Consider the following 26,155-nt stretch of genomic DNA (forward strand, 5'->3'; position numbering starts at 1 on the left):
AGTTTGAAAAAAAATATATACTTCTTTTTGTAGATCAGGCCTATATTATTTTTCTTTCAATGTTCATAATTTTTTTTTTTACTGAAGTTTTGCTGTTATTATATAACTACAAGGTAGCAGTGGGCAGGCCAGAATCTTAAAAGCTGGTAGAGCTGGTGTAAAGCCAGCCAGACAAACTAACAGGAAAGATTCCAAGGAGCAAATAGTTATTCATACGTAAGGCAAATACAAGTGTTCACCTGTTGGTCTCTGTTTATAACTACATTTTCCACTTTCCATCAGGGGTTCTGGTATTTTTACTAGAAGAAATATTGGAAGCCTCACATAGACCTGATAAAATCTAAAATAAGTCCAAGTGATCCCTCAGGTTTTGTTGAGCTCTGTTTGAAAACAGATCTGTCATACCTTAGCTGCCATGGCTCCTTTGTGAGTCTTGAAATCTATGCCATAAATGTTCAGAAGATGTGGTTTCCACTTCTGGGACCTACAAGTGTCTCTAGAATTGAGGTCCCATGAAATTTTTGAGGTGGCGTCTGAATGGTGCATTCAGGCTACCCTAAAATATGCCTGATATACCTTTTATATATGTGGTCATACATTTGCTGCGTTGCCGATTCAGTAGCCTAACAAAAATCATATTTCTGCCAATGAACTTGTATACAGTATCTTACGTGTTACAGATTTCTTTTTTATACAGATGAACCCAGCAGATGCTATTTCCATGATGGTGATGGAGTCTGCGAGGATTTTGAAAAGATGACAAGTATTAAAGACTGTGGGGTATACACTCCAAATGGATTTCAGGATCAATGGGCCTCAAACATTACAGTGTCCCACCATAATGACCAAGAGTGCCCTGGATGGGTAGTCATTGGTCAGCCTGCAGCTACTCAGGTAAGCAACCAAAAATATGGTACAATCACATAAAATACTTCTAGTAAAGCATATATCAGTTAATCATACCAAACATTATGTGAGTTTTTAACCCTGTAGACATTTCATTTTAATATATGAAGAGTATTGGTTGAGTTTGTATGCTTTTGCACTTTTATGCCCTGTGGTCAACTAAAATGTAGCACAGATATAGCCTATAGCTGACAGCTTTCTATTCCGACCCTAACATACACATGCATGTTCTGCTTAGTCGAACATGGATGTGTCCTGTATAGGATATGTCTGGCTTCGAACAGACATTTCTGGCAAGGGTTTATCTGCCCAAGTACAAAAGGATCGTGCATGTTGTTTTCCAAGTGCCCAATCTTTATCTTACCTGAAATGTGCTATAAGGAAAGAGTCAGGAGGACACCATATATATTAGATAGTTGGTCAACATTAATCCAGTTTGTATGACCGGCTTCAAGATTGCTAGTAATCTTCAGATAAAGAATCACTGGCTCTATGGAGTGAGGAGCAACCTCACTGGTCAACTTATAAACCATAAATTGCTAAAATTGCTATTGATGGTATCATACATTTACCCTAATTTTTAGGTTAAAAATGTATATGGATTAGAGCTCTAAATCCCCTGCATACATCTGAAGTAAAATTATATAATTCTGGCATATTCTTCATATAGCCACCAAAATGGGGAAAAAAAACATTATACAGTTAGCCAAAAAATGATTAGCACAATGATTTGACCTAAAAAAACACAGGATGTTAACAGGTGGGCATTCCATCTAGTGTGTCCATAATTCTGCCAGTGAGCAGTTACATATGGAAATCCAATAGCCTGTTCTTATTTATAAGGCCTCCTGCTTCCCGCTTTCTTTGCTTAGTTTAGTGCATTGTCAATAGTGAGTAAATCTTGATAGTGTATTATTCAATTCTTTGTCCTGACTGGCACCTACACCCCCTATTGTTACATACTTTTTCTTTGGACCTTGGTGTGCTAGGCTGTCTGTCTCATAGACTAACATTAAATTGATGGTTCACCTATACTTATAGATTGTATTTGCTTTTACAGCACCTCTCTACCATTTAGCTATTATGTGAATTGTTTCCTTTACAAGCAGTAGCAATTCCAGTAACAAAGATAAGCTGGCATAGGTAAATCAAATTATCTGTGGCTGTTCTCCCTGGTGCCAATAACAGAATACAGTAGCTATTTATGACATTTGTGTTTAGTCAATGAAGGATCAAAGGAACTTCCTTCATGGCAAGTCAAGGCTGCCTTCTGCATCTAGGCACATAATAATTGCTCTTATAAAGAGACCTTCAATAGGTGGCACTAGAGAGACAGGTTTCCTTCTTGTTAATATAAAAAAATATATAATTTTACCATGTTAGACAGTAAATAGAAGATCCAAAAATGAGTTTCCTTAGTGGTTGATACCTTTTAATGGCTTACAGAAAAGATGAAAAGGTCTCTTCCTCGGGCTCTTATAACACAGCATGAAGATTTGCATATTTATATACAGCAGTGAATACGAATAATGAGGTGGATGAGACAAGTGATGTAAAGCAGATCAATACGAGTAGAGGAGTAAACAGACAGTTGTAGCAATAAATTGTTCTAGCAGTTACAGATAAGGAATGAAAGTTTTATTCTTCCCTGATATATGTCCAGTCTATGAATTTGAAGAACCTAGAAGGATTCCATCTTTCATTAAAAATATGATGGAATCTACTTTTTTACCCAAAAATTTCCAACTTGTAAAATGGGATTGGGAAATCTGATATTTTAGATAATTTTTTTCAAATGCAAATCTCTAAATCTCTAAGGTAGAAGTAAGAGCCTTCCCTTTAAAATTCTTCCTGTTCTCTTTCCAATAATAATTTCATACTTTGAATGATCCAGAACTTCCACTCACCCCTCCCCAGATTAATCTCTGTGAACTATTGCTATGCTGTACATGACTACATTTCTTGTTGTAAGATTCTTGTCATGAAATAAACACCTTCAAGGCCAGATGGTTATGTTGTTATTGTCTCCGCTGGTGACCTCACAAGCAGTGGAGAACGCTGCAAATTGGTCAAAAACAATGGAAATGACATCTGTCGTCCAGCTGTGAGTTTGTGTAACTGCGACATATGTTTTTGAGATTTCTTGTATGGAACAAACAAGGTGTCTTCTTCTAACTCTACATTCTCATTTTATTGCAAATGTATAACAAAATAACTAAATTGCTACTTACGGTCTATAAGAATTGTATTGATAACATTATGCTTAAGGGGGTTGTCCCAAGAAAAATGTTCTACCGTTTTCAAACCGTTACCTCAAACTGAATACTTTTGTAATTGCCATCTGCTGTTAGTTTTTTCTTATTTCTTTGTCCGTCTCACTGAGATGGCCGCACATGCTCAGTTTCATCCTGAGCTGCAGTAGAGTGGACACTCCCCTTGAGCTAACAGCTTGATATAAATCTAGCAGAGCAATGAATGAGATCTCTGGATCCATGTGAGGTACAGGGCTGGTTCTAGCTTTGTTAGGAAGATACTGTCATGTATTATAAGATTTTCATTTTTTATATTGCTCATTGGATAACCCCTTTAACTATAATGTATGAATTAAAAGCTATGTGGATGTTTTCTGTGCTAAAGAGGCACCACCACCACTTCTGACATGGCTGGTTTAGTAAATACTTTCATGCCCCATTAAATAATTTCTGGGGCATCTTATCCTTAGTTGATACATATTGCATAGGTTACATATAAGCAAAGGTTTACCTACATTAAATTTGATGCAATTGTTCTTATAAATACAATAAATGATTGCATAGAAATATATGAAATGTTCCCTTCTTGCACCAGAGACCCCTTACATACATACATAACCCTTTGCCTTGTTAATTTTGATTATTCCCTCTTTCTGCTGTCTATTTTTGACGGCTAGGGAGACAAAAATCAATGTTATCATTTTTGTAAGACAATCAAGTGTTTTGAGATGAAACAGAAGTGTCCTAAGATAACCCTGGATGAAGACAATGCATACCATAAGTTTTTCCCATGTAATTAAAAAAACAATGCTCTTTCCCACTGAGAAGACAGGAATCATTCTCATTGTTTAAACTATGGTTCCATACGGCTTTACTACTTATTTGATACTCATTAATTTAACTCTATGGAATGTGATATTTTATCCATCACTACTAGTTTACTTGATTCAGATTTAGATCATTATATATATATATATATATATATATATATATATATATAAACTTCCATTTAAACTAGAGTACTCTATCTATATCAGACTATATTTTTTTTTCAAAATCCCTATCAGACTTCACTCAGAACCATTGTATCCAAACTTTATAGTCAAATTCAGGTTGGTTGTTGTAATGTAAAGCAACCATATTTAGTGTTTAGTGTTGTTAACTGTACTAGAAATAAGCTTTTGAGTAAAGCACTGCACATCATGGCAGGCTTTTTCTCAGTTCTTCAGTCCTTTAGCATTTCTCACATGGGAAAAAAGTAAGATACCATATGCAACATAAGAAAAATAGTGATAAAATAATACAAGCTGAGGAAGATGTTATAACTAGAGATGAGCTAATTTTTTAAAAATTTGATTCGCCGGTTTGCAGAATTTTTTTTGAAAAATTTGGTTCGATCCGAATAAATTTGCAGCGAATTGTGTTAAAAAACGGCTATTTCCTGTCTGCAGAGAGCCTTTAAAGTGGTGTAGAACACTGTGCCTTGCAGTAACACGCATAGGGAGTCTGCTGTGGTAGTGAAATAATACTGTGAGTCCGTATGACATTCAGATGACAGGCGTCACTCTTAGAATCACTGCACACTTCACTTATTTGGGCAGTCACGGGGCCAAAACTGACCAGATAACTCAAGTATGAACTCGGCGATACAGGTCGATGTTAGCCCACTCCTTTTGCACCGTTGACAGCTGATTCCACGTAGATGTATACAGAACCTGTTCTATTAAACGCTTATACAAGTAGAGCCCCCCCGACAGAGTGGAGAGGGTGTCAGCAGTAAATTTGTGTTGATGTCACAGATTATTTTGCCCTTCCTTTGATCCATCAGAACAATAACCCACAAAAAATGGATCCTGTCTGTGGAGCATCCGCCTTCACTCTGTCGCATTTTGTCAGTAATCCATCAGTATTGCTAATGCCCAAAAAACAGGAGTGAATCCAAAACAGAGATGAAACGTGAACTAAATATTTGCATGTCTTCTGTGTTTTGTACCCACTCCAGCTTTTGGCTACCAAATCATAAGCCAATTCTATATATTTCTCTTTTTTTGAACAGGGGAGAAAAAATGATGTTTATTTAACAAACAGGACATTAATGTAACACAGATAAAATAAAACAAAGAAGGGGCAAAACCACAAAATTTAAAAGAGAAACTGGAAAAAAAAATTGCTTTATCAACAAGAATGGATTGATGACCAGTGTCGGGGTGACTATGATGATAATGCATATTGATCATGAAATGTATGGGGTTATGGATGATAACTGGAGGACAGTCCAGCAAACACGTCGACTCCAGCTCATTCCTACAGTGCAAGCTACACAATCACAGCTGGAAGGTAACTGGTCGGTACAGGCAACACCCGAAAATCTTCATAAATGAGCCTTAGAATGTGCAGGTCTCACAGCCGCTGTAACAGAGCAGTAAGAAGCAGTATAACATGTAGTAAGCACTGCAGGGATCATGTCTAAGAGATGTAAGATGTCCGTGGGGGTCCCGAACATTGTGGACAAGGTCTGAGATGAGAGTCGTCCATGTGTTCAATAGTGGATGTTATTCATGGCCATCTCAGTGATGAATCCCAGCACTCGGATTAGGTAGTCCTTATTGAGGAACTTTACTTTTCCTTCACAATGCGCTGATGCCAGTCACCTTGACGAGCTGGGTTGCTGATGAGGAGATTCTAAAGTGTCTTAAGAACTGTGAGTAAAGACATTGAAATAAATTGGCCACTTCCTCCAACGTGACCTTGTCCTTTGATTTATGAATATCATTCTATAAAAGCTTGAAGTCCTCTGCGTGGATGGCATAAGAAATGTCCAAGCTCTGTGGCCGACACTGATCCAGACACGTCATACCCAGTCCACGTCGCTGCTAGCCACATAAGGTCCTGAGAACTGATCACCAGCTTACCGAAACAACAGTCAAAGTTTCTCTGGAACCACGTCCCTACGATAGCCGTGAGCACCTCAGAGCTGTTATACAGGAAGAGCGGGAGGCAAGTAAATGTCTTTGGTAACACCTCCAATAGCTCGTCCTCTTTTAATGTCCCACAGAACCAACCTGTCCACACAATCCAGTCCTCTGTGCTTGCCTTGGTGAGTGGAGACTTGGATGAAATCTGTATGAGCACTGCCAGTGGATCTCTGTCTTTTTCTTTGAGCCCAGGTAAACGGGAAATTTGGCTTTTAGGTTCAGCTCTGATTCCATTTCAATGGCAAGACCCTTCTGCTCCTCGGCAGCTATGTGGGCAGACAGGTGCTTGGAATACTCCTTCAGTCTTGTGTATGATAAATTATACATCGGTGTCACGCTGTACAGAGTTCATTATTTATGAAGGAGCAAAGAAGCCTGTGCCGGATCAAGAGTTTCCTCCAAAGGGGTGCACTGCGGGATTTTTCTTTTAGACAAGCTTCGCAATGCAGACTGTCGACGTGCAGAGGTAAAGTTTCCGGGAGGATATCTCAAGCTTTGAAAATGACTGCTCCTTCGTGCCGATGACCTACTTCTGGGGGTTAACACCCCATCGGTTGGTATTTGCATATCCTTGCAATAAATTATGTTCCCGTTCACTGACTGTAAATAGAGATCTTGACAGACAAATGTATCAAACTCTGCTGCCATCTTTCTAGGCGCCACGTCTCCAGTCCCCTGACCAGCCAGATTCACCAGCATCTGTTCCAGGACATGAAGCAGTGGAATGACATCGTTCATCCCTTAGTCCTGGAGACTGACAAATAACGTGGCCTCCTGAGCAAACGGCAGGTGTCACGCATGAGCTGCCACTGGCTGACATCAAAGTTGCCCAGGGGACTACTCCTGTCCGCCTGGATCATCAAGAAATCGTTGATAGCCTTTCTCTGTTCGTATAGATCTGTTCGTATAGATTTTCAGTTGTCGTGGAGAAAGCAAGGATAAAGCAAGGATTCGATTTCTTGCTGAAGGACACAGAGCAGTTCCTCCCCTGTGTGACTCTGTTCGCCCAGGCAAATGAGGTGCAGAACAGCATGAGAGTGATGAGAGGGGTCGCACATGGCTTGCATACACTACAAGCCTCCAGCATAATTCTTGGATCTCTATATGAAAATAATGTATTTGGTTTAAATTGTGCAAGGGGCATAGTTAGAGACATTGACTTCACAAGAGATACAGAGCAGTGGAGTTTGCTTTGAAATGAAAAATTTCACTGCTGAGTAATTTGGCCCATACAGCAAAAGGAAGTTTAGAATCACCCATAAATTTTCCAAAACAAAGCCTGTGTCACAAAAAGAATTTCACCACTAAGTAGTTCAGTCCATAGCGCAAAATGAGGTGTAGAATCACCCATACATTTTCTCAAAGAAAGCCTGTGTCACATAAAGAATTTCACCACTAAGTAGTTCCGTCCATACCGTAAAATGAGGTGTACAGTACAATCACCCATACATTTTCCCAAAGAAAGCCTGTGTCACATAAAGAATTTAACCACTAAGTAATTCTGTCCATATCGCAAAAGGAGTTGTACAATCACCCATACATTTTCCGAAAAAAAGCCAGTGTCACATAAAGAATTTCACCAGTAAGTAATTCAGTCCATACCGCAAAAGGAGGTGTACAATCACCCATACATTCTCCCAAAGAAAGCCTGTGCCACATAAAGAATTTCACCACTAAGTAAATTGGTCTATACCGCAAAAGGAGGTGTATAATCACCCATGCATTTTCCCCCAAAAAGCCAGTGTCACATAAAAAATTTCACCAATAAGTAATTCGGTCCATACCGCAAAAGGAGGAGTACAATCACCCATCAATTTTCTCAAAAAAAACATCACATAAAAAATTTCACCGCAAAATGGTCTTGACCACATATAACTGTACAGCTGAACAGTAGGTAGGCCCTTCATTTTTTCAACTTTTACACTACACAAGGCTTTTCAACATATAAGTGCAACGCTGAACGACGAATATATTAATCTTTTGCCTACGGAGTCCTTTTGTTATGGCTTTGCACAGGGAGCAAGAATGTTACACACAATTCAGATGGAACTCCTGATCTTAAGAAACTGGACTCCAAAGCAGAGGCTCTCCTGTCATGTCTTGTGTGCTGTGGAGATCGAATGCAGACAAAGCAGATAAAAACACATGAATGTTTTCAACTTACTGAAGCTGCTTGATTTAATTGTGAATAGATGGTAAAGGCAAAGTCTGCTGGTGTGTTGTCATCAGCATCTTCATTATGTTTACTGCTGGACCCACGGCAACGTAATTCGATCCATACAGTAAAAGGAGGTCTACAATCACCCATCAATTTTCCCGAAAAAAACCATGTTTGAAATAAAAAAAAAATCACCAATGAAAGGATAATGGAATTCGGTTCATACAGAAGAAATTCTACAATTACCCATCAATTTTCCCCCCAAAAAAGCATGTTTCACATAAAAAATGTCACCACTACGTAATTCGGTCCATACCGCAAAAAGGGCTTCACCACATATAACTGCAATGCTAAAAGGCAATTAGGCCCTAATTCTTTTTTACTTTTACACTACACAAAAGGCTTTTCACCAGATAAGTGCAACGCTGAACAGCGAATATATTTTTATTTCGCCACTAATACACGGCAAACAGGGCTGTAAAATATATCACTGCACAGCTGAACGGCAATTAGGCCCTAATTTTTTTCAACTTTTACTCTACACAAAAGGCTTTTCAACAGATAAGTGCAACGCTGGACGGCGAATATATATTTTTCTTTTGCCACTAATGCATGGCAAAAAGTGCTTAACATATAACTGCACCGCACAAGGGCAAATAAGATGTACACTAGAAATATTTCCTTGTAATTAACCCTGTTAATGGCTGTATCAAACAGCACTTATACCCCAATAACAAGAACGGTTTGCTGGAATGATAGAGCTGTATAATGGCAATTTGGATCCCCAGTCAGTGCAGCAAGGTGCAACAGAATTGTTCCTATTACCCAGTCAGTAACCTCCCCTACTGAACCCTGTTCTACATAAATGCTGTGGAATGATTCCTCCCTATTCTTTCCCTGTACTTATAAATCATTTTTTTTAGCACAATGACGTTTTTTCTACCACTGCCCCTAGCGCCTGCAGACATCTCTCCCTGCACTAAGTACATTGTTAAATGGCAGAATCTAAGATGGCTGCCGCTATTTATAGGGCTGTGACATCACAGGGCTGTCTGGCTGTTGATTGGCTGCATGCATGGCATTATGGGTGATTTCACCTTCCCAGAGTTCCTTTCTCCATGTCCTCACACGTGCAGCAGACATTTTAGGAAAAAATTAGATTCGTTACCACGAAGCGCAAGGAAATTTGCCTTTGGTGCGAATCAAATTTTTCCTGAAATTCAGAACGAATTCCACTTCGTCAGCTTCGATTCGCTCATCTCTAGTTATAAGTGAAGTTAACCAAAGGAAGTTTGGTTTTAAATTGTACAGAAATAATATATATATATATATATATATATATATATATATATATATATATATGTATATATATATATAAAGAAAAAGAGTGGCAGCACCGTCTAATAAAAAAGCAAGCGGGTGCACCTAGCCCAGATGGGAATAAGCAAACCCAATGTATAAAAATAGGAAAAACGGGCAGCATGGAGTATGAAGTAAAAGGAAAAAGAAATGTATTTACCCATAAGGCAATGCGACGTTTCGGCTCAGTGTTAGAGCCTTCCTCAAGCATTGCTTCAGGAAGGCTCTAGCATTGAGCCGAAACGTCGCATTGCCTTATGGGTGAATAAATTTCATTTTACTTCATGGAGTGCTGCCCGTTTTTCCTATTTTTTATATACAGTACAGACCAAAAGTTTGGACACACCTTCCATTCAGAGTTTTCTTTATTTTCATGACTATGAAAATTGTAGATTCACACTGAAGGCATCAAAACTATGAATTAACACCTGTGGAATTATATACATAACAAACTAGTGTGAAACAAATGAAAATATGTCATATTCTAGGTTCTTCAAAGTAGCCACCTTTTGCTTTGATTACTGCTTTGCACACTCTTGGCATTCTCTTGATGAGCTTCAAGAGGTAGTCCCCTGAAATGGTTTTCACTTCACAGGTGTGCCCTGTCAGGTTTAATAAGTGGGATTTCTTGCCTTATAACTGGGGTTGGGACCATCAGTTGCGTTGAGGAGAAGTCAGGTGGATACACAGCTGATAGTCCTACTGAATAGACTGTAAGAATATGTATTATGGCAAGAAAAAAGCAGCTAAGTAAAGAAAAACGAGTGGCCATCATTACTTTAAGAAATGAAGGTCAGTCAGTTAGCCGAAAAATTGGGAAAACTTTGAAAGTAAGGGCTATTTGACCATGAAGGAGAGTGATGGGGTGCTGCGCCAGATGACCTGGCCTCCACAGTCACCGGACCTGAACCCAATCGAGATGGTTTGGGGTGAGCTGGACCACAGAGTGAAGGCAAAAGGGCCAACAAGTGCTAAGCATCTCTGGGAACTCCTTCAAGACTGTTGGAAGACCATTTTAGGTGACTACCTCTTGAAGCTCATCAAGAGAATGCCAAGAGTGTGCAAAGCAGTAATCAAAGCAAAAGGTGGCTACTTTGAAGAACCTAGAATATGACATATTTTCAGTTGTTTCACACTTGTTTGTTATGTATATAATTCCACATGTGTTAATTCATAGTTTTGATGCCTTCATAGTCATGAAAATAAAGAAAACTCTTTGAATGAGAAGGTGTGTCCAAACTTTTGGTCTGTACTGTATATAACATAAATGTATATATATATATATATATATATATATATATATACATCTACACTCATTGACAAAACAAAATAGCGTGGCACAAGGGAGTTTCTGGAATCAAATTAAAATTTATACAGTACACAGTGTGAATGTAATAATGACACAATATTACAATATTATGGCAAATGGATACTTTTACTGGGGAAAACTGTGAGATTGAAAAGAGGCTGTAGGTTGCTGAAGCTGACATCCCCGCTGATTCCACAAATGCTCGATTGGCGATAAATGTTGGCAGGTCAAAGAAGTGTGGCAATCTGGTGAAGATATTCCTGGGAAACTCATGCTCTAAGCGGGCAAGCATTATCCTGCTGAAAAATCCCATGAGAGGCAGCACATATGGCCACAGAATGTCCTGCATATATTGCTGAGCTGCTAGTGTCCCTCTTATCACTACAAGGGATGATCAACTGTCAAATGAGATGGCTCCTCAGATCATCACACAAGCAGTTGAAGCAGTGTGTTGTTCCACAGCAAAGGCAGGATTGAAGCACTCACAAGGCATCCCTACTCGAACATGACCTTCACCAGATCCCGAACCAAACCTGGATTTGTCGCTATAGATAATACGGGTCCAGTCTGTAGCAGTCTAAGTTTCTCATTAATGACATAAATGCAAATGAAGACAAAGGTGATTGGCTGTCAATGGAAGGATACGTAATGGGTATGAAAACAAATTTTCTTCTGCTAAGTGCCTGGAAATGGTTTGGCCAAAGACGAGGGGGGGGGGGGGGGGGTGTAAAGAAGGTGGCACTTGTGTCTGGATGGTGGACAATAAAACTGGAGGAGCTGCTCATGTTTGTCTGCGGTTCAAATGATCCTCTCTACTTTTGGTCTGTTTGTGCTGTCCAGAGCCTGTGTGCCATGTGCATACCCCCAAGTAACCACTGCTCCCAACACTTCCTAACAGCTGGGTCAGAATGACCTAGAGGGTGAACAGTTTGTTGGAAGAACCATCCTAATTCTTTCAGTTCAGTGATGTCCCCCCTCTCTCAGTCTGTCAGCTGTGTAAAATGTCTTTGAATGCATTGTAGAGGCATGTCTAGCAATCAGGAAACTCTAATCAAGAGGTACATTACCCAAAAGTGGCCTCTGACAGCCTTTGTATAGGGCAGCTGGAGAATCGCTTTTATGCCCTCATGGGGCAAGAACCTGTATCTAATCATTTCCCTTTTACTGTGTAACATAATTGGATTTAGGGTCCATTCACACGTCCTTATGTGTTTTGCGGATCTACAAATTGCGTATCCGCAAAACACGGACACCGGCAATGTGCATTTTGCAGACCACACATCGCCGGCACTCTCATAGAAAATGTGTTTTCTTGTCAAAAATAGGACATGTTCTATTTTTTTTCGGAAAGGAAGTGCGGATCCGCAAATGCGGATGCGGACAGCACATTCCGGCCCCATTGAAAATCAATGGATCCGCACCTGTTCCGTAAAATTGCGGAACGGACCCATTTTGCGGATGTGTGACTGGACCCTTAGTTTTCCTAAAACCTAACAACAGAAAAAGACTATGGTCTTATGGTCGGTATGTGTTGTTCTCCATAGAGCCACCAAAAAAGATCTTATCTGTCACGGCAAAGACTCCACAAGACCTCTAACAGAGTCCTGTGGTACTTGGCACAAAAACTTTAGGGGCAAATCCTATGAGTAAAGTAGGTCATAAGGTTTGGTCATCAAACTTGTTTTTTCAGCATATCCTACAGATGCTGGAAGCCAGGTCAACTCCTTGAGCTATTTGTCATTTTTCCTAAACCATTACTGAATAATTTTTACAATGTGGATACATTATCCTGCTGAAATAGGCCAGTGCCATTAATGAATACTATTGCTATGAAGGTCTGCTAACAGGACAAGAACCCAAGGTTTCCAATCAGAACATTGCCTAGAAACAGCATCCAAACATCCTCATGATGTAAAAAAATGTAGTTCCAACATCTTCCATTGCTGTGTGACCAGTTCTGATGCTTATCTGTCTATTCTAAGTGGCTTTGGCAGTGGATAGGTGTGTTGGCACTTTGAGCAATCTGTGACTATTCAGCCCTATGAACAGCCAGCTGTGATACACTGTGTGTTCGGACACATAGCCAGCATTAAAGAGGTTGTCTGACTGACAAAAACATTTCAAAAAGGGGCAGAATTGCTTACGAAATTAGTAGTCTCTACTTTGTTGTCTATGTTGACACTGAAATGTAAACACTAGAGATGAGCGAATTTTTCGAAAAAAATCGATTCGCCGATTTGCCAAATTTTTGGGGGAAAAAAATCGGTTCTATGCTAATATATTTGCGACGCATTACGTTAAAAAATAGCTATTTTCTGGCTGCAGAGAGCCTTTATAGTGGTGTAGAACACTGTGCCTTGTAGTAACATGCATAGGGAGTCTGCTGTGGTAGTGAAATAATACTGTGAGTCAGTATGACATGCAGATGACAGGCGTCGCTCTTAGAATCACTGCACACTTCACTTATTAGGGCAGTCATGGGGGCAAAACTGACCAAATAACTCAAGTATGAACTGAGCCTTACAGGTCGATGTTAACGCCAAGAAAAGCGCACTCCTTTTACACCGTTGCAAGCTGATTCCACATAGATGTCTACAGAACCTGTTCTATTAAACGTTTATACAAGTAGAGCCCCCCCGACAGAGTGGAGAGGGTGTCAGCAGTAAGGTTGTGTTGACGTCACTGATTATTTTTCCCTTCCTCTGATCCGTCAGAACAATAACCTGCAAAAAATGGATCCTGTCTGTGGAGCATCCGCCTTCACTCGGTCAGCATTTGCTCAATAATCTATCAGTATGCTAATTCCTAAAACAGAGATGACACGTGAACGGAATAGTTACATGTCTTCTGTGTTTTGTACCCACTCGTGCTTTTGGCTACAAAATCATAAGCCAATTCTGATGGGACCATTCAGGCCTTACATCTGCTACACAGACATAGGCGTGCACAGCCTATTGCATTAGGGTGTGCACCCTAAAGCACAAACACAGATGCAGCGCACACACCTGTGTATGTATGTATATATATATTATATACACATATACACTCACCTAAAGAATTATTAGGAACACCTGTTCTATTTCTCATTAATGCAATTATCTAGTCAACCAGTCACATGGCAGTTGCTTCAATGCATTTAGGGGGGTGGTCCTGGTCAAGACAATCTCCTGAACTCCAAACTGAATGTCAGAATGGGAAAGAAAGGTGACTTAAGCAATTTTGAGCGTGGCATGGTTGTTGGTGCCAGACGGGCCGGTCTGAGTATTTCACAATCTGCTCAGTTACTGGGATTTTCACGCACAACCATTTCTAGGGTTTACAAAGAATGGTGTGAAAAGGGAAAAACATCCAGTATGCGGCAGTCCTGTGGGCAAAAATGCCTTGTGGATGCTAGAGGTCAGAGGAGAATGAGCCGACTGATTCAAGCTGATAGAAGAGCAACGTTGACTGAAATAGCCACTCGTTACAACCGAGGTATGCAGCAAAGCATTTGTGAAGCCACAACACGCACAACCTTGAGGCGGATGGGCTACAACAGCAGAAGACCCCACCGGGTTCCACTCATCTCCACTACAAATAGGAAAAAGAGGCTACAATTTGCACAAGCTCACCAAAATTGGACTGTTGAAGACTGGAAAAATGTTGCCTGGTCTGATGAGTCTCGATTTCTGTTGAGACATTCAAATGGTAGAGTCCGAATTTGGCGTAAACAGAATGAGAACATGTACCCATCCTCTGATGGCTACTTCCAGCAGGATAATGCACCATGTCACAAAGCTCGAATCATTTCAAATTGGTTTCTTGAACATGACAATGAGTTCACTGTACTAAAATGGCCCCCACAGTCACCAGATCTCAACCCAATAGAGCATCTTTGGGATGTGGTGGAACGGGAGCTTCGTGCCCTGGATGTGCATCCCTCAAATCTCCATCAACTGCAAGATGCTATCCTATCAATATGGGCCAACATTTCTATCAGCACCTTGTGGAATCAATGCCACGTAGAATTAAGGCAGTTCTGAAGGCAAAAGGGGGTCCAACACCGTATTAGTGTGGTGTTCCTAATAATTCTTTAGGTGAGTGTATATACACAAATACACTCTGTATACATACATAAAGACCTGCACTATCAATATAATGAAGGGAGAAGAAATCATTTTTAAACTTACCGTATTTTTCGCCCTATAAGACGCTCTGGCCCATAAGGTGACGCACCTAGGTTTTAGAGAGGGACAATAAGAAAAAAAAAAATTAATTACACCTCAGGTCAGACCACCAATCAGACCCCCAATGTCAATAAGACCCCAATAAGACCTCAGATCAGACCCCAATGTGAATGACCCCCAATCAGACCTCAGATAAGAGCCCCAGTGCCTCATATCAGCCCCCAGTGCCTCATATCAACCCCCCGTGCCCCCATATAAAATAAAAAAAAAACACTTTCCTGCTCCGGACGCTGCCGCTCCTCACCGCTCGCGCTCGGTAATCCTCTTGTACAGTATGCTGTGTGGGCACGCACAGTGTGAGGTCACAGCGCGGCCTCACACTGTGCGCAGCCTTCACAGTGGAGCACATGAGGACCAGAAAGAGGTGAGTATAGCGCTTCCTGGCCCTCTGGTACTAATAACTTGATTAGTATTCGCCCCATGGGGCGAAAAAGTGCAGCATGGGGGTGACAGAACCAGTGTTCCCTCTAAGCCTTGGCAGCTGCTGAGCGGGATCGGCTCAGAGCTGGGCACAGCGCCATCAAAGGTGGGCGATAGGAAAAGCTAAGATAATTGTCACATCAAAGAGCATAGAAACCACTGCTCCATCCCATACAATACAGTATAACCCCTGCACCATCCCATACAATATACAGTATAGTCCTCTCTGTTATCACTGGACATTGCTCTCCATATATAAACCATACGGGAAAAAAAATCTCATTGATCCAGAGAACTTACATAGAAAAACTAATAACCAAGAGGCTAAACAAAACCCTGTTTCTGACCCTTATGTTAAAACATAACTTTCATTTGATTGCTCTGACACCTAAAGGAAAAATAATAATTTTAAAAAGCTGCTGTTTCTCTAGATGACATTATGTTGTTAGTAGTGGAAATAGAGTCTCAAGGGTCTATAAAAGCAGCTACACTATTTTTGCAAACCTTTGAGACTCCCCTTTAACACTACTATCAACATCAGGTCATCTAGAGAAATATTAGTGTTAATAGAGTCTCAAAGGTCTGTAAAAATAGTGTAGTTGCTTTTATAGACCTTTGAGACTCTATTACCACTACTATAATGTCATCTAGAGAAACAGTAGCTTTTTAAAATTATTTTTTTCCGTTAGGTGTTAAAGCAATCAAATGAAAGTTATGTTTTAACATAAGGGCCAGAAGCAGGTGTTTTTTAGCCTCTGTCTTGGCTATTAGTTTTTCCATTCATAAAGCTCCACATTGAGCTCCCACCCAGCAGTAGATAGAAGCCTGCAGGACACTTCATAATAACTGAAAAGGAAGTTACTGCTGCTGCTGTGTTCAGCTCCCGAGAGAAGGGGGTGTGAGAGGATCAGCCAATGGCACAGCAGCCAGCTGATACTGGCCAATCAGCAGCCTCCTCCCTTATAACAGAGCTCTGTAATGTACAGAGCTCAGTTATTGGAGATTTCAGGCATCAGCTGTATTGCTCTGTTGCCTGTAGTGCCGTTCACAGCGCTCAGTGCGCTAATGAACAGTGAAATCAGCGGCTGAGCGCATATTGTAAACCTCAAGTTGGCTTGATTAGGGTGTGCCCAGGCACACCCGGCACACCCCGTGCGCACGCCTATGTACACAGACAGGATCTGTTGTACATCTCATGTTTCCTTCCTTCTGAAAGATCAGAAGAAGGGTCAAATAAATCATGATGTCAGCCAGGCCGAAAGGCAAAATAGTGGCCCAGTCATGAAGTGTGGGTAGGGTGGGAACAGCATGAGAAGTCCACAGAGTGGAGCTATGACATATTGATGAGGTGGAAGCAGCATGAGGAGACCACAGAGTGGTCCAATAACAGAGTGGGGAGGCGGCGGCAGCAGCATCAGGAGGAGGCCACAGAGTGGCACAATGACAGAGTCTGGATGTGGAGACAGCAGCAGCATCAGGAGGATACCACAGAGTGGCAAGGTGAGATAGTGTGGAGATGGCAGTAGCAGCATCAGGATACCACAAAGTGGAAAGGTGACAGAGTGTGGAGATGGCAGTAGCAGCAGCAGCATCAGGAGACCACAGAGTGGCAAGGTGACCTAGAAACATAGAAACATAGAATGTGTTGGCAGATAAGAACCATTTGGCCCATCTAGTCTGCCCATCATAGTGTGGAGATAGCAGTCACAGCAGCAGCATCAAGATACCACAGTGTGGTAAGGTGACATAGTGTGGAGATGGCAGTAGCAGCAGCATCAGGAGGATACCACAGAGTGGCAAGGTGACATAGTGTGGAGATGGCAGTAGCAGCAGCAGCAGCATCAGGATACCACAGAGTGGCAAGATGACATGGGGTGGAGATGGCAGTAGCAGCATCAGGACGATACCACAGAGTGGCAAGGTGACATAATGTGGAGATGGCAGTAGCAGCAGCATCAGGGGGATACAACAGAGTGGCAAGGTGACATACTGTGGAGATGGCAGTAGCAGCAGCAGTAGCACCAGGAGGATACCACTAAGTGGCAAAGTGACATTGCGTGGAGATGACAGTAGCAGCAGCAGTATCAGGATACCACAGAGCGGCAAGGTGACCAAGTGTGGAGATGGCAGTAGCAGCAGCAGTTGCATCAGGATACCACAGAGTGGCAAGGTGACCAAGTGTGGAGATGGCAGTAGCAGCACGAGTAGCATCAGGAGGATACCACAGAGTGGCAAGGAGACATAGTGTGGAGATGGCAGTAGCAGCAGCAGCAGGATACCACATAGTGGCAAGGTGACCTCCTCCTGAGGCTTAACAAAAAACTGCCATACCGCCGAGTAGGTGATTTTCCCCCAACAGTCCGCACTGACTGCCTGCTATCGTCACTGCTTCCGCGAACCCCTGCACCACTACTTCCCGGGCAGGTAGGTTGCTGCAAAGCAGGTGGTCTACCACGGGCACGATTGGCTCCCGACCTCCCACTGCTGCCACCCTGCTGACTCCCAGCCATGCTTTCAACACATATAACCGCCGACGTGAACTCAAAATATATTTTTATTTTTGTACTGAAATAGGCCAGTAAATGCTTTCAGCAGAAATAAATGCACCAGAGGAGTGCGTATATTTTTTTCTTTCTATAATGAAATATGCCACTAAACCCTTTGGCTACAAATAACTGCACCAGTGAAGTGCGTACATTTTTTTCTTTCTATAATGAAATAGGCCACTAAACCCTTTTGCCACAAGTAACTGCACCAGTGAAGTACGTATATTTTTTTCTTTCTGTACTCTTTTAACACATAAAACTGCAGAAGTGAACTGAGAATATATTTTTCTTTTGGTACTGAAATAGGCCAGTAAACGCTTTTAGCGGAAATAAATGCACCAGTGAAGTGTGTATATATTTTTGTTTCTTCAATGAAATAGGCCACTAAGCGCTTTTGCCACAAATAATTGCACCAGTAAAGTACGTATATTTTTTTCTTTCTATAATGAAATAGGCCACTAAACGCTTTTGGCACAAATAAGTGCACCAGTGAAGTGCGTACCCCTGCACCACCACTTCCCAGGTAGGTAGGCTGCTGGCTGCTACGAAGCAGGTGGTCTACTCCGGGTACGTTTGGCCCCCGACCTCCCACTGCTGCCACCCAGCCATGCTTTCAACACATATAACCGCCGACTGGCCTATTTTTGTACTGAAATAGCCCAGTAAACGCTTTCAGCAGAAATAAACGCTTTTGCCACAAATAAGTGCACCAGTGAAGTGCGTATATTTTTTCTTTCTGTATGCTTTCAACACATATAACTTCAGAAGTTAACTGCGTATATATTTTTCTTGTTTGAAAACATATACAGTAAGCTACTAAAGGCTTTTCAACATAGCACTTGCACCACAAGAACAAATTGCTGGAGTGACAGAGCTGTATAATGGCTTTTTGTATCCCCAAATTATCTGTCCCTGCACTTGTAAATTGCTTTTCTAGCACTGTCCCTAGCGCCTTCTGACATCTCTTCCTGCACTAAGATGCTATGAAATGATTTCTCCCTATCCTTTCCCTGCACTTGTAAACCGCTTTTCTAACACTGTTCCTAGCGCTTTCTGATGTCTCTCCCTGCACTAAGATGCTGTGAAATGATTCCTCCCTATCCTTTCACTGCACTTATAAATCGTTTTTCTTTTTCACAATGAGGTTTCTCCAGTTGTTGTCCCTAGCGCCTTCTCACGTCTGTCCCTGCACTCAGAATTCCTGAAAATGGCTGAGTCTAAGATGGCCACCTTATTTATATGGCTGTGATATCACAGGGCTGGCTGGCTGCGGATTGGCTGCATGCATGGCGGCATTATGGCTCAGCCCGCCTTCCCAGAGTTCCTTGCCCCATGTCCTCACACATGTAGCCGCCATTGTAGCCGCCATTTTAGGAAAATTCTGATTCGTTACCACATGAGAGTGCATGGAAATTCGCATTCGTTGCAAATCGAATTCTTCCTGAAATTTGGATCGAATTTCACTTTGTCTGATTCTCTAGTAAACACTAATCCAGTCACTGGCTGAGGCAGTTACCACTGCGACCAATGATTGGTCACCTTTCCAAGTCAGTAGGGACCATGAAGCAAAGCCTGTGGGGGAGGGTTGGGGGGGGCTCTGGAATGGTAGCAGTGGGGGATTGGCCAGGAGAGTATTTCTTTATTAAGCCATTGTACCCAATCTTTTAAAATAATTTCCTGGCTATGCAACCCCTTTAACTTTTTTAGAAATGTTTAGCTCTTTTGTGTGTCTCCACATCCATCATAAGCCTTGCGCACTCATGACTCTGACGTCCTGTTGTCGGTTCACTAGTTGTCCTTCTATGGTACTAACAATTTCAAACATTGAACACTGCACAAGACCATTTTGGAGTTGCTCTGACCCAGTCATCCAGTGATATATCAGTTCCATTTGGTATGGGACATCTTTTTTACATAGATGGTAATCCCTCCTTCCTTACTCATATTTGGAGTCATAAATTTTTTGATATTTGTGAATATTCAGAGTTTAGCCATATGTAATCAGCCATTGTGTATTCAGCTCTCTGTGTATTCAGCAACTAGTATAGGTGTATCCAGAAATTAATGTACCCAGCTTATTTACCCAGACGATTGTGTATTCAGTTATTAGTGTACTCAGCTTTTTTTTAACCTAGAAGGCGTATCCCCTGATGAGTTATGCAACAAAATGTGGCATGTCTGGAACTTTTTTCTAGGGTACACCAGGGATTCTGCCTGGGCCTAGGGATAGGTAGGCAGGGTTTTTTCAGCCCCCTTCCCCTCTTAGGGCAATTTAGGGAGAGCTCTGCTGCCACCTCTGTATACAAGTTCAAGAGCTACCCTGCCTCGCATGTATGATACATTGGAGAACTCCTATCTTCCGCTCGGCGGTACACTGATCATGCACCGGAGTTGGCACTGATGGCAACCTCGGGGCCTTTGTACGATCCACATCCGAAGCAAATATCCATTACGTCTGGATTGGGGAGATTGTTCAATTTTTCTTCCCCCAGGCTCAATATGTGTATATTACAATTCAGGCCACCAGGTGGCAGCATTTAATTGGAATAAGGCACTGTCAGTATAGAATAACGGAGCAAATTCCATTATTCTATACAACTTGCAGTCTAATGATTGCAAGTTGAGGTCCAAAATGTTAAAAAGATTTGAAAAAATATATATATAAAAAAAAAATATATATATATATAAAAAAAATCATCCCCCTTCCCCAAAATCAAAATAAAAAAACAATTAAATAAATAACACCATGGGCATCGCCGGCTGCAAAACACCCATATTATTAAACTATTAAAAAAAGTATCCCATATGGTGAACACAAAAAATGAGCCCTCATGCATCTCCTAAGACATAAGTATACAATTAAATTTAATAATGTATTAAAACACAAGAAAAACTATACAAGGGTGGTATCACCATAATCGTACTGAGCTGGAGAATGAATAGCACAAGTTAGTTTTACCTCATAATGAATGCAGTAAAAACAAAACCCATAAAACAATGATGAAATGGAATTTTTTTCCAATTCCACCCCATTTGGAATTTTTTTCAGCTCCCTTCTACATTATATGCCATATTAAATGGTGGCATTAGAAAGTACAACTTGTCCCGCAAAAAAACGAGCCCTCATATGGTCATGTGAATAGAACAATAAAAAAGTTATGGTTCCGGGAAGGCAGGAAGCAAAAAACGAAAAAGCAAAAAACGGAAATATGTTAATATGCTTATTGATTTATTAATATTTGTAGTGGTTAGAGCTCATAAAAAAATCTGTGCCTTCAGTCAACATTAGTAGGGTTGTGTAGGCAATACCTATTGATTACCCTTCATCAGGATAGGTCATCAATATCTGATTGGCAGGGGTGCAGCACCTGAGACTCCTGCCGATCAGCTATTTGTAGAGGAGGCGGCATTCCGTGTGAGCAGTGCTCCTGCTCATTACACTTCCCACAGTCTCAGAAGTTTCGACAGTGTAGTGGGATGACAAGTACTTGCTCCATACACTTGAATAGAGTAAGTACTTGCAAATACACTACACCCCTGCTCCACAGGACATGGTACATAGTGTAATAAACAGGAAGCAGTGACCACACGGAGCATCTCCTCCTCTTCAAACAGCTGATCGGCGAGGGTGACCGATGTCGGACCCTGCCGATCAGAAGTTAATGACCTATACTGACAATAGGTCATCAACATGTATCGCCTGCACAAACCATTTAAAATTGCTGCATACTGTTCATACACTGAACTCAATAATTAAATAATAAGCTCCTTAGCTCCCCCTACTGGTAGCTAAAAGTAGACAGGATGTCGTCATTTATGTTTATTGAGGGCATTTTGAACCCAAAGTAAAATTGAGCTTTGACTGTTTTATACTTCCTTGCTTGCCTGCAAAAGAGGTGTTTCAACATTTGGGATAATGTATTCGAAGGCACTATCCCTGTACTGAACTTACAGCTCTCAAATCCGCTCATTCTTACAAACCTTTCTTAGACTTCAGTGGAAAAAAATGCTGTATATCATGCATGATTAAGGAATCTTACTCTCTGGATAATGTAGAACCTAAAAATTCCATTTAATGTATTTGCTTGTTAAAAAAAGGTCTCTTGAGATCCGCATCCATCTAAGTCTTAATATCTTATCATTAAAGCAACTTTGATTTTGAATGCTGCACTTATTCTATCCTATTTGCCCTGGATAAATTATGGATAATATTCATATAATATTAAAGGGGTATTCCGGTTTTGCAATTTTCAGAATCAATTGACAAGGAAGGCACATTATCACTTATTAATAGTGATTGTTTATCTGTAATCTCCCGTTTTCTTGCACTCCATCACGGTCATGTGACATTTTCCACTGTGTCGGTTCCCTATCCTGATGACATCATGTCTACATATGGCTTGTAAGGCTTGGCCCTGTAGACACCACATCAGTGACCTTGCCTCTCAGGGCAGTGTTTTGTTCGTTATACTGGACCCTGCCTTGTACATATGATGTCAGTAATGATGCAGTGTCTTAGGGGTTTTTACAGCAGGGCTTTAAGCAGGCTTCGATCCAAGTCTGTCATTAGGAATTTAAGGGCTCCATACAGGCAAACCATGTGCCCCCCCATTGTTATTTATGCAACTCACCAATCACCATAAATAATGTGTTCATTGTTCACTACATTGTAAGAAGTATTATGGTTGCAGGTATATTAAATACTGTTTTGTGTATGTTGTAGTAGAAAAAAACTTCATCTTTACAGCAGACCTCTTCTACGGGGGAGTTTACTAAAAGGAGGGTCTGAAGTTCAAATCCCGTTGAGACCTGTGAAGAAAATTGCTTCTTAACCCCTTCACGATTGCCATGCGTATATACGTGCTATCTGCACATACCCCGTGCAGCTAGCACGTATATAAACGTTATGGCAGCTCTTTAATCCAAGATCTACAAAACGCTTGGATTAAAGCTTCTGCCCCATGACTGCCACTGTCACGGACAGCATACAGTCCAGTAATGCCGGCAAGGGACCAATCAGAGTGGTCCCTTGGCGGAGATTGATCCGATTAGTTAGTCTGTGCCAATCGGATCGCGGCAGTGTAAAAGTGCCTGCATTCTGCAGATGAGAACCTTTTATTAGGTAGTGTGTGCTCTGTGCCCCCGATCTGTGGGCCTCATCTGTGCCCCCTACATCAATCTGTGCTCACCCCAAACCCCGCCCCCCCCACCCCTGTGCGCCCCGCCTCCAAACTTTTTGCTGGCCATGCGCTCTTGCCCACTTCTGTCCCGGCAGTGCCCCACCCGTGCCACCTCCATGCTGGCTGTACCCCCTCCCCTGCCCCTGATGCAGTCCCCCTGCTGTATGTGATGGCGGTGGCTCTGTTCCTGAGCCGTCGCCATCAGCAGCGAGTGTCAGCTGTATGCTGATACGCTGCTATAACCCCTTAGATGTCACGGCAGCGGCGTCCATGGGGTTAATATAGGGAGGGGGGCTCCCTCTCTCAACCATCGGGCTGCCGTGCTGCAATGGCAGCGGCCCGATTGTTGCCATGACAACCATACATGTTGCAAAGGCGCCCGATGTTGCCATCTATCAGGAAACCTGATAGTATTATAGTTTGCATTGCAAGAGCATTGCAAAGTATAGTACAGCCATCAGCCCCATTTGATCTTCAAGACCCAAGTGGGACTTGATAAAAAAGTGTGAAAATAAAAAAAGTAAAAAATAAATAAATAAAAATGTAAATTTAAAATAAAATAAATTGCCTTTTCCTATATCCGCTCATTTATAAGAGATTAAAAAATAAAATAAAAAATACACATATTAGGTCTGTAACGACCAGCTCTATAAATATATCACATGATCCACCCCATCCGATAAACACCTTACATCACAAAATTTGCAACACCAAGCGATCAAAAAGGCGTATGCCCCCCAAAATATTACCAATCAAACCGTCACCTCATTCTGCAAAAAATGAGACCCTACCTAAGGCAATCGGTCAAAAAAAATAAAAAATATAATTATTGTGTTAATTGATTGATTCAACTTTATTGTCATTACACATGTATAAATACAGGGTAACGAAATGCAGTTTGCATCTAATCAGAAGTGCAAAGAGCAGCAAGTGCAATAAAAACATGTTATATACAGATAAGGGTAGTGTAGAAGGTAGGAATAGTTATGTACAGATTATGTAGAAATAAGTTAAATATACAGGTGTTTATATTGCTATACAGAGAGCAAATATACAGATGCACTATGGACAAATATACAGATGTGCTGATGCTTACATATATACAGATATGCAGATGTGCTGATGTATACATATATACAGATTAACTGTTCTATATTGCTATACAAACGGGCAAATATACAGATGTACTATGAACAAGTATCCCAACTATAGCAAGTGTCCCAAACTATAGCAGTAACCAATGTGAACTTACAGTGAATGTTGAGAATGAATGACAGTCATGATCATTGTCAAGTGATCATGGAGGAATGGAGGGGAGGAGAAGTGTAGAGGGTTAAGTGAGTGTGGATGGGAAGGTTCAACGGGGGATTGAGTTCAGTAGAGTGACAGCTGAGGGGAAGAAGCTGTTCCTAAACCTACTGGTTTTAGTCTGAAGGGTCCTGTAGTGCCTTCTGGAGGGGAGGAGCTGGAAGAATTTATTGGCAGGATGAGAGGAGTCCCTAAGAATGATGCGTGCCTGTCGTAGACATCTCTTCTTGTGAACATCATCAATGGCAGGAAGTAAAGTCCCTGTGATGCGTTGGACGGTTTTCACCACCCGCTGCAGTGCCTTGCGGTCAGCAACAGAGCAATTCCCATACCAAAATGTGACACAGTTGGTCAGGATGCTCTCTATTGCACAGCGATAGAAGTTACCCAGTATGTCAGCAGACAGGTGGTTTTTCTTCAGTGTCCTTAAGAAAAAGAGGCCCTGATGTGCCTTCTTGACCAGGCTGGAGATGTTGGTTGACCAGAACAGATTCTCAGAGATGTGGGTCCACAGGAACTTGAAGCTGGAAACCCATTCAACAGCCGTGCCATTTATGTGGATGGAGTCATGGGTGTTCCTCTTCTCCTTCCTGAAGTCCACAATGAGCTCTTTTGTCTTGCTGGTATTCAGGAGTAGGTTATTGTCAGCGCACCACACAGCTAGGTTCTTTACCTCTTTCCTATAGTCAGACTCATCGTTGTCACTGATGAGACCGATCACCGTGGTGTCATCTGCAAACTTAATGATGGAGTTGGATCCATACCTAGGCCTGCAGTCATAGGTGAAAAGGGAGTATAGGAATGGGCTCAGCACACAGCCCTGTGGAGTGCCAGTGTTGAGTGTGATGGTGGTGGAGCAGTTATTTCCTGACCTAACATGCTGGGGTCTGTTGGTCAGAAAGTCCATGATCCAGTTACAGATATGGTTGCTGATTCCAAGATCCACAAGTTTAGCGATCAACTTGGAGGGAATGACTGTATTGAATGCTGAGCTGAAGTCAACAAACAGCATTCTTGCATAAGAATTTTTGTTGTCCATATGTGAGAGTACACAGTGATTAAATGGAAAATCTGCCCAAAAATTGAAATTTAGAAATGTAATCTCCATTTTCCTTTCATTCTTGTGGAACACCTAAAGGGTTAACAAAGTTTGTAAAATCAGTTTTGAGTAACTTGAGGGCTGTAGTTTCTACAATGGTGTCATTTATGGGGGGTTTCCACTATGTAAACCCCACAAAGTGACTTCAGACCTAAACTGGTCCTTAAAAAGTGGGTTTTGAAAATGTTCTTAAAAATTTTAAGAATTGCTTCTAAAATTCTAAGCCTTCTAACATCCTAAAAAAAAAAAAATGACAGTTACAAAATGATGCCAACATAAAGTAGACATATGGGGAATGTTAAGTAATAAATATTTTATGAGGTATCAGTTTCTGTTTTAAAAGCAGAGAAATTAAAATTTTGAAAATTGCTAATTTTTTACATTTTTTGGTAGATACAGCATCCTCTGTACTCCTAT

General features: G+C 41.3%; 1 protein-coding gene across 1 annotated transcript in view; it reads left to right on the forward strand.

Annotated features, from left to right (window-relative positions):
- Positions 1 to 26,155, forward strand: part of PAPPA (pappalysin 1) — a 455,318-nt gene that overhangs the window by 295,385 nt on the left and 133,778 nt on the right. The window contains exon 10 of the mRNA XM_040405874.1: positions 698 to 894. Within this exon, the coding sequence (XP_040261808.1) occupies positions 698 to 894 (197 nt within the window). The remainder of the gene's footprint in view (positions 1 to 697; positions 895 to 26,155) is intronic.

Source organism: Bufo bufo, chromosome 8, assembly GCF_905171765.1.
Source record: "Bufo bufo chromosome 8, aBufBuf1.1, whole genome shotgun sequence".
Lineage (NCBI taxonomy): Eukaryota > Metazoa > Chordata > Amphibia > Anura > Bufonidae > Bufo > Bufo bufo.